General features: G+C 50.4%; 1 protein-coding gene across 4 annotated transcripts; it reads left to right on the forward strand.

Moving 5' to 3' along the window:
- Nucleotides 1-18: 18 nt before the first annotated feature.
- On the forward strand, nt 19-10,221 carry FTSJ1 (FtsJ RNA 2'-O-methyltransferase 1). 4 transcript variants are annotated; one of them, XM_024240744.3, is made up of 13 exons: nt 19-314; nt 1,883-2,090; nt 2,367-2,436; nt 2,535-2,625; nt 2,956-3,034; nt 5,072-5,124; nt 5,210-5,263; nt 5,347-5,449; nt 5,553-5,636; nt 6,300-6,397; nt 6,488-6,685; nt 6,877-6,918; nt 9,653-10,221. In XM_024240744.3, the coding sequence occupies exons 2-12, from the start codon at nt 1,970-1,972 to the stop codon at nt 6,907-6,909; spliced, it is 984 nt and encodes a 327-aa protein (XP_024096512.2). In that variant the 5' UTR covers nt 19-314; nt 1,883-1,969; the 3' UTR covers nt 6,910-6,918; nt 9,653-10,221. The 4 variants fall into 4 exon arrangements, with proteins under 4 accessions (XP_024096512.2, XP_054400481.1, XP_054400482.1 ...); XM_024240743.3 differs by having other exon boundaries at nt 78-314; nt 6,294-6,397; XM_054544506.2 differs by lacking the exons at nt 6,877-6,918; nt 9,653-10,221 and having other exon boundaries at nt 6,294-6,397; nt 6,488-6,845.
- Nucleotides 10,222-10,911: the final 690 nt, after the last annotated feature.

The raw sequence follows: 10,911 nt of genomic DNA on the forward strand, positions 1-10,911 counted from the left end.
CGCTGCAGACACGAAGTGCGTGGATTCAGCCGCTTTGGCCGTGCCCGTTGCATGCCGGGAAACGCAGTTCGCGAGCCCCGGATACGTCGACAATAGATGACGGGACTCACGTTGTACGTTCACATCAGGTCCCGGCCCGCCGGAACCTGGGAGATCCACGATGCCGAGTTTGCCACGCTGCGACAGCCCATAGGCTTGCCCCCCGGGCATTCGGGTGGACTACGAACACAAACTGAAGCCCTACGACTTGTCGCCCGTTTGCGCTCTCGCCGAGGCACAGGCTGCTCGTGGACCACCCTGCTCCGAAAACTAAGGTGGGCCCTGGGGCGCGGAGGACAGGGATGCGGGCGGAGGCTATTGAGGCACGCCTGCACTGTCCCGCCTGCGGGGAAAGGAGGGAGGTCCGCCCTGGGCGCAGCAGCTGTGTATGGTTCGGGCGGCTGGCACCGGGTGGGTTCTAGACCCAAGGTTTGTCTGCAGAAGGGGACCAGTAGATGGGGTGGGTTCGAGGTGGGGACATGGGACGCAGCGGTCGGAGCCGCCTGGAGGGGGACCCGGTGGTCCCGATGGAGCTATGATCTTTGAGGTATTGATGAGGAGGGACGGGGAGTGTGGTCAGAAGGCTGTTTAATGGGAGGTTGGGTAGAGCGCGAGGGTGGGGTGTTACTGGGGAATCAATGGGGGCTGATAAGAATATTTTAGTCGAAGTGTTGTTCATTGATTGATTAATGAGAGGATGGCAGAGTAAGCAACTAGAATATAACGAGTGGTGGATGGGAAAGTGATCCGCCAGGTATTGATGGAGGTATGATATTCAACAGGTTAATGGAAAGTGATGGGGCATCGTAATGGCAAGGATGATGGTGAGGTTGTGGGGGGAATAATAGATGGATGGAGGTCATGATCAAGGGGCCTTGGTGAAAGAAAAGATAATGAGAGGCTGATGGTATTGTAGTCAGAGTCAGTAGTTGGGCTATGGTGGCATGACCGTCGAGGAATTAGGGGACAGAGTGAGCAAAGAGAGGGCAATAGTAAACTAGGGTTGGGGGGGTTAACTTTTGTTGATACATAGTAGGTGAATAGTAAACTGTTGGAGTGTGATCATCCAGTGATGGATCCATGGAGAGCGGGGTGGACAGTGAGGGGAGAATGGGGAACTGATGTGTGATCAGTTAACGTGTTTGTTAATGAAAGAGTTACAGGGCAGGAGGCTAGTGCTGTGATCTATGAAGAGTCTATTGGAGAAAACTGAGTTAATGGGGGCTGATAAATCAGTAATTGAATGCTCAATGGGGAGCTAATAGACCATGATTCTCCAAGCATTGTTAGAGGTTCATAAGGATGTAGTAATAAAGGGGGCCTAATCATCTAAGAGATTAATGGGGAATGGGGTGAAACGAGAGAGATATAGGGAGTGGGAGGTACATTGAAGTAGTATTAGGATAAAGGTGGAAAGCAAGAGATTAATGGGGGCTAATAGGACTATATGAATCTAGGGGCAATGGGGACAACTGGGGATACAGTCAGTGAGATTTTAATGGGCATGACATGGGCAGAGAAGGGTTGATAGTGACAGTTAACAGGGTTTAATGTGTGGAGTGTGGGTGACAGTGATGGGAGGTGGACAGGTTTACAAGTGGGCCATCTATGGGATGAATGTTGGGTTTATGGGGTCTTTTGTGGGAACTGTGGGGTAAGTGATGGGGGCGAGGAAGGTCTGTGTGATAAGCAATGGAGCCTGAGAGTTCAGTGATAGGGTCCTTCGGGCCCTATAAGGTCAGTGGGGTCAGTGCCAGGGCTTCAGTCAGCCCATCTTCTGTGTGAGCTGTCATGTGGGTCAGATGAGCCCAGTTTAGTTTGTGTGGTTCTCTCCGCCCTACAGAGGTAGGTGGTAGCCCACTCATCTGGTTACTGTTACTGGCCGGCATCAGCAGACTGTCGGCAGGTCTTTGAGCAACTGGCGTGTGAAATGGGACGGACGTCAAAGGACAAGCGGGATGTCTACTACCGCCTGGCCAAGGAGAATGGCTGGCGTGCTCGCAGCGCCTTCAAACTGCTACAACTGGATAAGGAATTCCAACTCTTCCAAGGTCCCTGACTGGTGGGCAGGTCACTGGGCGGTGAGGTGGGCACAGGAGGTAAACAAGTAGGCTGGGTCTGCAGAGCTCCCTGTGGTAGGTGGGCTGACTCAGAGGGTCTCTGGGGCAGGGAGACAGGCAGGAAGATAGGCAGAATACCGGAGAGGAGTTGGGCACCTGGGCAGTGGAGATATGTAGGTGCTCCCCAGGGGAGAGGGGTGAATTTTGCAAGGGTCTCCAGGTTGGAGAAGTGGGTGCAGCTGACCAGGATGCTTTCACTATGCCCAGGCGTGACACGGGCAGTTGACCTGTGTGCAGCCCCGGGCAGCTGGAGCCAGGTGCTGAGCCAGAAGATTGGGTAAGTGTGGGGGTCCCAGATGGGAGACCCAGGAGGGCTGGCTGGGTGGGAGGGGCCCGAGAGTGAAACTAGGCTGATGTGGGCCATGTTGTCCACAGGGGCCAAGGGTCCGGCCACGTGGTGGCTGTGGACCTGCAGGCTATGGCTCCACTACCAGGTGTGGTACAGATCCAGGGGGACATCACCCAGGTAAGAGCATGGCTGAGGGTGTTGGGGTATATCCTAGGTGAAGGCCCTTACCTGGGGTCTATGCAGAGTGGAAGTGAAACAGAGAGGTGATAGAAACAGAGAGAGAAAGAGAATGAGAGAGTAACCATGGAGAAACAGCCAGCAGGTCATCATTGCAGAGACACAGCAGAAAATGATGCTGCTGGGTCCCCAGAGATGGAGCCCAGTCTTAGAGAGGCAAAGCCTGGGAATTTGGCTGACCCAGGGGCTGTGGGCCAGGACCATAGGCAGGCGGGATCTGAGGGCAGCAGTGGAGGGCCGTGGGGCCACTCATCCTCCCTCTCTCCATAGCTGTCCACTGCCAAGGAGATCATCCAGCACTTTAAGGGCTGCCCTGCGGACCTAGTGGTGTGTGACGGGGCTCCTGATGGTAAATAGCAACAGAAAGTGGGAGGCCAGGCGGGGGCCCCTGTATGTGTCCTTCTCTGTATCTCCCACCTTGGTTGACTTATTCACCTCTTCAGTTACTCCCTGCCTCTCCCTTCCGCTCTCAGCTTTCTCCCACATCTGGCAACTTCTCTCTACCTCTGCTGCCTGCTCTCTCTCTCTGCCTCTCTCTTCCTCCCACTTGCACCCCACCCTTTGAGTTTCATGTCTGTTGTCTGCCTTTCCCTGCTCTCATCTCTCTGCAACTGTCCAATTCCGTTGCACTGTTCATTCATTTTCAGCCAGCCAGCCATTCAACACACTTTACTGAGCACCTATTGTGTTGGGAAAACATTCATGAATAAAATTCCATTAATCTTTAACCTCATGGAGCTGATGTTCTAGTGGGAGCAAATGGGAAAGAAAATAAATGATTCAGCTCTGTACCATTAAAAGGGGATGGGGCCAGGCATGGTGGCTTCCACCTGTAATCCCAGTGCTTTGGGAGGATGAGGTGAGAGGAACACTTGAGGCAGGAGTTTGAGACCAGCCTTGCAACATAGCAAGACCCTGTCTTAAAAAATTAGCTGGGCATGGTGGTGCATGCCCATAGTCCCAGTTACTCAGGAGGCTGAGGTGGGAGGATCACTTGAGCCCAAGAGGTCGAGGTTACAGTACACTTTGATCGCACCACTGCACTCCAGCCTGGGCAACAGAGTGAGACCCTGTCTCTAAAAAAATGGGGTGAGGAGGCTGGGCACAGTGGCTTACGCCTGTAATCCCAGCACTTTGGGAGGTTGAGGTGGGCAGATCACCTGAGGTCAGGAGTTCGAGACCAGCCTGACCAATATGATGAAACCCCATCTCTACTAAAAATACAAAAATTAGCCAGGTGTGGTGGCATGTGCCTGTAATCCCAGCTACTTGGGAGGCTAAGACAGGAGAATCGCTTGAACCCGGGAGGCAGAGGTTGCAGTGAGCTGAGATTGCACCATTGCACTCCAGCCTGAGCAACAAGAGCGAAACTCCGTCTCAAAAAAAAAAAAAGGTGGGGTGGGGGATGGGTACCATAGGGAAATCATTGAGCAGGAGGAAAGCAGGAGTACCTGTTGGAATTTTAAATCAAGTGGATGGGGAAGGCCTCACTGACTTAACAGCAGAGACTAAAGGAGGTGGGGGAGTAAGCTATGGATATGTCTGGAGGAAGAGCAATCCAGGAAAAATTGCAGCCCGTGCAAAGGTCCTGAGGCAGGAGGGTGCTTGCTATGTATGAGTAATGACAAGGAGATCACTGTGGTTGGAACAGAGTGAGGGGGAGAGTGGTAAAAGGTAACATCAGAGAGGTGACGGGGACAGGTCCTATAGGGCCTCGTGGGCCACGGTGAGGCTGTTGGCATTTTCACCAAGATGAGAGCTTGGAGAAAACCATGAGAGAGTTGTGAGGAGAAGAGGACTGTGCCAGGCTTGGGCTGCTATGAGCTGTGTGAGGGCCAAGGGCAGAAGCAGGGGCTCCGGGGTGGGGTAGTCCAGGCAAGTGATAACGGGTGAGGGCAGCGGTGGAGAGGAGAAGATCAAGTCAGATCTTTTGAAAGTAGATGTGTTAATGGCTTCAATGTGGGTGTGAGGAGAGGATGCCGGGGGGAGCATCAGAGGTGACTAAGGTTTTGGACCTGAACAATTAGAAAGCTCAGATGAGATGGGGAGGATGGTGGGAGGAGCAGGTTTGGGGAGGTAGGTCAGGAGTTTGGTTGTGGACGTATTGGAGATGTAGAATCTGATTTGTGAATCTGGAGTTGAGAGGAGCAGTCTGGGCTGGAGGTGGAAATGATAATGATGCTTGTGCGTGAGGTTGTTTTAGAATTGAAATGAGTTCCTAAGGGTTAGGAGCTCAGAATATGCATCCAGTTGGCAGATAGTAATTTGCATCTGGAACCTTAGCAGTAAGAGAGCCTGGAAAATGTATTTAGTGTCTGATCTGTGTGGTACAAGAAGATGCACAGAGCCAGATGGGCCCCTGCTAACGCTATTCCTCTTGCCACAGTAACCGGCCTCCATGATGTTGATGAGTATATGCAGGCCCAGCTCCTCCTAGCCGTGAGTAACCCTGGCCACCCCTGACCCACTTTGGCCCCCTCCTGGCTGTCTCCACCTCAGCCTCAGCCGTCTGTCCTGCCCACAGGCTCTGAACATTGCTACACATGTCCTGAAGCCAGGGGGCTGCTTTGTGGCCAAGGTAAGTCTCAAGGAGCCTGGTGGAGTAGAGAGAGGTCACTGAGGGCCACCCTCACCCGCTGTCTTTGCCTTCCCACCCTGCAGATATTCCGAGGCCGGGATGTGACACTCCTCTACAGCCAGCTGCAGGTCTTCTTCTCCAGCGTGCTGTGTGCCAAGCCCAGGAGCAGCCGGAACTCCAGCATCGGTCAGTGGGGTGGAGGGGCCAGGCAGGCAGAGGGGGATCTCTGGGACGCCGACTGCACAAGGAGGAAGTGGCAGTCACGCCTCACTCCACCTTCCCCCGGCAGAGGCCTTCGCTGTCTGTCAGGGCTATGACCCTCCCGAGGGCTTCATCCCGGACCTGAGCAAACCCCTGCTGGACCATTCTTACGGTGAGAGCTGGAGCATGGGCCACCCTGGGGGACTCTGCCGCACCTTATGCAATCTAGGTCCCACGAGGGCCTACAGCCTCACCCCCTGGTGGAGGCTCTGTCCTCTCATGGGAATTTTTTTCCCAAGGGGATCCTCAGCCCCATTCTCTGGTGGGAATCCCACCCCTTTATGGGTATTTTGTCACGGGAGGAGCTTCAGCCCAGGCAGTCCTCTAGTGGTAACTCTTGGGCCTGGTGAAAATTCCATCCCAGGAGGATCCTGAGCCCTGCCCCAGTGGAGACTCCACCTGCCTAAGGACATTCTCTCCTTAGACAGAGGTGTGAAACTTTTGCCCCTTAAGCCTCTAGCAGGAAGAGACAGAGCCTGCCCCTGGGATGACATTTGAGTGAGGGAGACGTCATCCAGGCAGCATATAATCCAATATCAGGTGGACATAAATGCAGTGAAAAAGAGCAGGGCACCGATGTTTTAGAAGGGGTGATTATGGAGGGCCTCCCCGAGGAGGTGATCTGAACCAAATGAAGGATTTCTGGTGGGGTGGGAAGAGAGTAGCTGGTGGATATGTGAGGAAGGCTTGGCAGCCATACCGCCACCTGTGTCATGACTGGCCCCAGGCATCCTGACCTTGTCCTCAGTTGTCTCCCCCTGTTCCTAAGACCCAGATTTCAACCAGCTGGATGGTCCCACCCGCATCATTGTGCCTTTTGTGACCTGTGGGGACCTGAGCTCCTATGATTCGGACCGCAGTTACCCACTGGACGTGAGTGCCCAACCAACAGTAGGTGGGTGGGAGGAAGGCTGTCCTAGGTTACCAGGTCCTCACCATCTCCCTACCCCTCTGTCCCTGCAGCTAGAGGGCGGCTCAGAGTACAAGTACACTCCACCCACACAGCCCCCCATCTCACCACCATACCAGGAGGCCTGCACGTTGAAGAAGAAGGGGCAGCTGGCCAAGGAGATCCGCCCCCAGGACTGCCCCATCAGCAGAGTGGACACGTTTTCCCAGCCCCTGGCCGCCCCTCAGTGCCACACCCTGCTGGCCCCTGAGGTCTGGAAATGTGACTCTCAGCCTGCCTTGACCCCTTCCCCGTGTGCCTTTTTCTGACCCAAATCTCATGGTTTCTGGGGCCAAAATTCCCTTTCCTGCCTCCCAATAGCTATAAAAAATTGGTAAAGCCAAGCATAATGAATGGAAAAGTTTTGCCAAATATGTGAGTCACTTTTCTTTTTCTTGGGTAGATGGAAGACAATGAAATGAGTTGTTCACCTTAACCCATTATGGTAAGTTTGCCTTGTTATCTAAGAGTTTGAGTAAGAGCAACCTTTATGAAAATCCTCAGTAAAATTTCACCTTTGAAATTTTTATGTCAACTGATAAGATTTTAATCAACAAACCCTTTTCTAAACATCTGTTGTTGTATGCCAGGAACTGCTTTGAGCATTTTACATTTGAGGTATTCAGTAAACATTTATTGAGCACATACTGTGTGCCAGGTGTTGTTCTAGGTTTGGAGATAGAGCAGGGAGCAAAACAGAAATATCTTGGCTCTCACAGTACTTCCAGTTTGGAAAAGAGGCAACAATCAATAAAACAGTCTGTAAGTGCAAGAGTTTACATACACACATATACTATATAGCTTGCATTTCTCAATTTACATATCTTGTAATATATATAATATGTAAGAGTAATATGGGATATGAAAAATAGAAAAAAGTAAAGCAGGGTGAAGAGAATCAGGAATTCTAGGCATGGCAGTTTTCATCTTTTGGTGTTTTTGTTTTGAGACAAGGTCTCACTCTGTCGCCCAGGCTGGAGTTCAGTGGTGTGATCTCCCGGGCTCAAAAAATCCTCCCACCTCAGCCTCTCAAGTAGCTGGGACTACAGGCATGCACCACCATGCCTGGCAAATTTTTATATTTTTAGGGGAGATGGAGTTTCGCCATGTTGCCCAGGCTGGTCTCAATCTACTGGGCTCAAGCGATCTGCCGTCCTCGGCCTCCCAAAGTACCGGGATTACAGGCATGAGCCACTGCGCCCAGCCAGTTTGCACTTTTTAAAAGGGTTGTCATAGAAGGCCTCAGACATTCCTCAGAGGTAATGTTTGAGCAAAGACCTGAAGGCACTGCCGGAGGGAAGCCATGTGTGTATCTGAGGGAAGAGCATTCTGGGTAAAGGAAATAGCCAAGTCCCAAAGGTGGAACTGCACGTGGTATGGGAGGAAAGTTTATCCATAGCCAAATGTTCTAAAACTACAATGTTAGAGGATGGCCCTTTCTGACAATGGCATAGCAGGTTATTCAGACTAAGTCAGCCATCACAAAAAGCCACCTTTTTTTTTTTTTTTTTTTTTGAGACAGAGTCTTGCTCTGTTACCCGGGCTGGAGTGCAGTGGCGCAATCTCAGCTCACTGCAACCTCCATCTACCAGGTTCAAGTGATTCTCCTGCCTCAGCCTCCTGAATAGCTGGGATTACAGCGCCCACCACCACGCATGGCTAATTTTTGTATTTTTAGTAGAGATGGGGTTTTGCCATGTTGACCAGACTGGTCTCAAACTCGTGACCTCAGGTGATCCACCCGCCTCGGCCTCCTAAAGTGTTGGGATTACAGGTGTGAGCCACCACACCTGGCCTTTTTTGTTTTGTTTTGTTTTGTCTTGTCTTGAGAGCAGAGTCTCGCTCTGTCGCCCAGACTGGGTGGAGTGCAGTGGCACTATCTCAGCTCACTGCAACCTCCGCCTCCCGGGTTCAAGAGATTCTCCTGCCTCAGCCTCCCGAGTAGCTGGGATTACAGACTCGTGCTCCCACCTCACCCGGCTAATTTTTGTATTTTTAGTAGAGACGGGGTTTCACCATGTTGGCCAGGCTGGTCTCAAACTCCTGACCTCACAAAATCTGCCTGCCTCAGGCCTCCCAAAGTGCTGGAATTACAGGCATGAGCCACCACAGCTGGCCACAAGAAGCCACCTTAAGAAAAAATTGAAACAGCAAATCATTGTGTGAAAGAGATTTACAATTTCTAATATTTAAAGGGTCCTGTAAATCAATAAGGAAAAACATGAGAGTGGCCAGCAAGCACATGAAAAGCTGCTCATCAGGAAAATGCAACTGAAAACTCAAAATATCAACAACACTAAGTATTTGAAAGGATATGCAGCAATTGAAAGCCTCGTACATGCTACTGGGAAGGTAAAATGGTGCAGCCACTGTGGAAAACTTAGGCATTACCTACTAAAGCTGCATGTGTGCCAGTTCCACTCCTAAGAAATGAGTCCTAGAGGCCGGGTGCAGTGGCTCAACGCCTGTAATCCCAGCACTTTGGGAGGCCGAGGTGGGTGGATAACCTGAGGTCAGGAGTTCAAGACCAGCCTGACCAACATGGCAAAACCCCATCTCTACTAAAAATACAAAAATTAGCTGGGCATGGTGGCGGGCGCCTGTAATCCCAGCTACTCAGGAGGCTGAGGCAGGAGAATCACTTGAACCTGGGAGGTGGAGGTTGCAGTGAGCTGAGATCGCGCCACTGTACTCCAGCCTGGGTGACAGAGTGAGACTCCATCTCAAAAAAAAGGAAATGAGTCCTAGAGTGTTGCTAGCAGCACTGTCTGTAGTATATGCCCATTAAATCATGGTACATTCACCATGGAGAACTGTACAACAATGACAGTGAACATCCTGCAATTACACCAAATAACACCTTGTAGTTTATTCATGAAACTGAACATATATAGGTTTTATGCATTTTCTATATGTCATGGTTCACCATAAAAGTAGGAGGAAATGTCACAAAAATGTTAGCAGCAGAGTTAGCACAGAGGTGTGGTGGCACATGCCTGCCTGTAATCCCAGCTACTTGGGAGGCTGAGGTGGGAGGATCACTTGAGCTTGGGAGGTTAAGGTTGTCGTGAGCTATGATGGAGCTCCACTGCACTCCAGCCTGGGTGACAGAGCAAGACCCTGTCTCTAAAAAAACAAAACAAAACAAAACAGAAAAACTTTCTTTGACTTTTGGTTAGCTGGCAAGCTGATACAACTCAGAAACTGCTCAATGTCAGGAAAACCGGAACTTGTTAATGAACTTGTTTTCAAAATATCATCTCATCAATGAGGCCTGGACAAACAAGCCCTGAGGAGGGATCTGCAACAACCCTGAAGATAACAAGGAAAGAAACCATGGAAGTCAGTCTGTACTGCAGTGGGAATTCTTGAGTGAGGTCTTACCTCTTCTTTAAACCTCTTCAGGAGTGTCCTGATTATATCCAGAATTTTCCCTAAAGGCAGGGATTCTTAACCTGGATAGAAGCCAGGGGTAACCATGAACTTGATAGAAGAAAATGTTACATCTTTATTTTCAGCAATAAAACTGAAATTTAGCCTTACTCCCAAGTTATAAATGCTGGCAACAAATCACAATAGTAAAAGCAGTACCTGGGATTTTCCCACCAATACAAACCGTTACAGCAATTGTAATGTAACATAAAAAGGGCATCTTGAAGTATTGTTCATATTTGTCACCTCTTGGAATGATAGCAGATCCTATAAGTTGATGTATTAATTAAAAAGCCCATATATTACTGCATCTCAATTTTGTTTCAATTTAATATATAGTAATAATTGTAATTCAGTGTAATTGGCTTCCATTGTAATTGTGTGTGTGTGTATGTGTGTGTATATACTTCTAAAAATATTCTGTGAAGGGGTTCACAGATTTAACCAGATGCCAAAGGGTTCTGCAGAACAAATTTATTTATTTATTTTGGGACAGAATTTCGCTCTGTCACCCAGGCTGGAGTGCAGTGGCATGATCTTGGCTCACTGCAACCTCTGCCTCCTGGGTTCAAGCGATTCTCCTGCCTCAGCCTCCCGAGTAACTGGGATTACAGGCACCCGCCACCACGCCCAGCTAAATTTTGTATTTTTAGTAGAGACGGGGTTTCGCCATTTTGTCCAGGCTGGTCTCAAACTCCTGACCTCAGGTGATCCACCCACCTCGGCCTCCCAAAGTGCTGGGATTACATGCGTGAACCACCGCGCCCGGACTTCAGAACAAATTTTTTAAGTTAAAAACCTGTCTTAAAGAAACGTCAGGGCCAGGCATGGTGGCTTACGCCTGTAATCCCAGCACTTTGGGAGGCTGAGGCAAGCGGATCACTTGAGGTCAGGAGTTTGAGACCAGTCTGGCCAACATAGTGAAACCCCGTCTCTACCAAAAATACAAAAATTAGTTGGGTGTGGTGGCACATGCCTGTAATCCCAGCTACTCAGGAGACTGAGG

This window comes from Pongo abelii, chromosome X (assembly GCF_028885655.2).
Source record: "Pongo abelii isolate AG06213 chromosome X, NHGRI_mPonAbe1-v2.0_pri, whole genome shotgun sequence".
NCBI classification, from domain to species: domain Eukaryota; kingdom Metazoa; phylum Chordata; class Mammalia; order Primates; family Hominidae; genus Pongo; species Pongo abelii.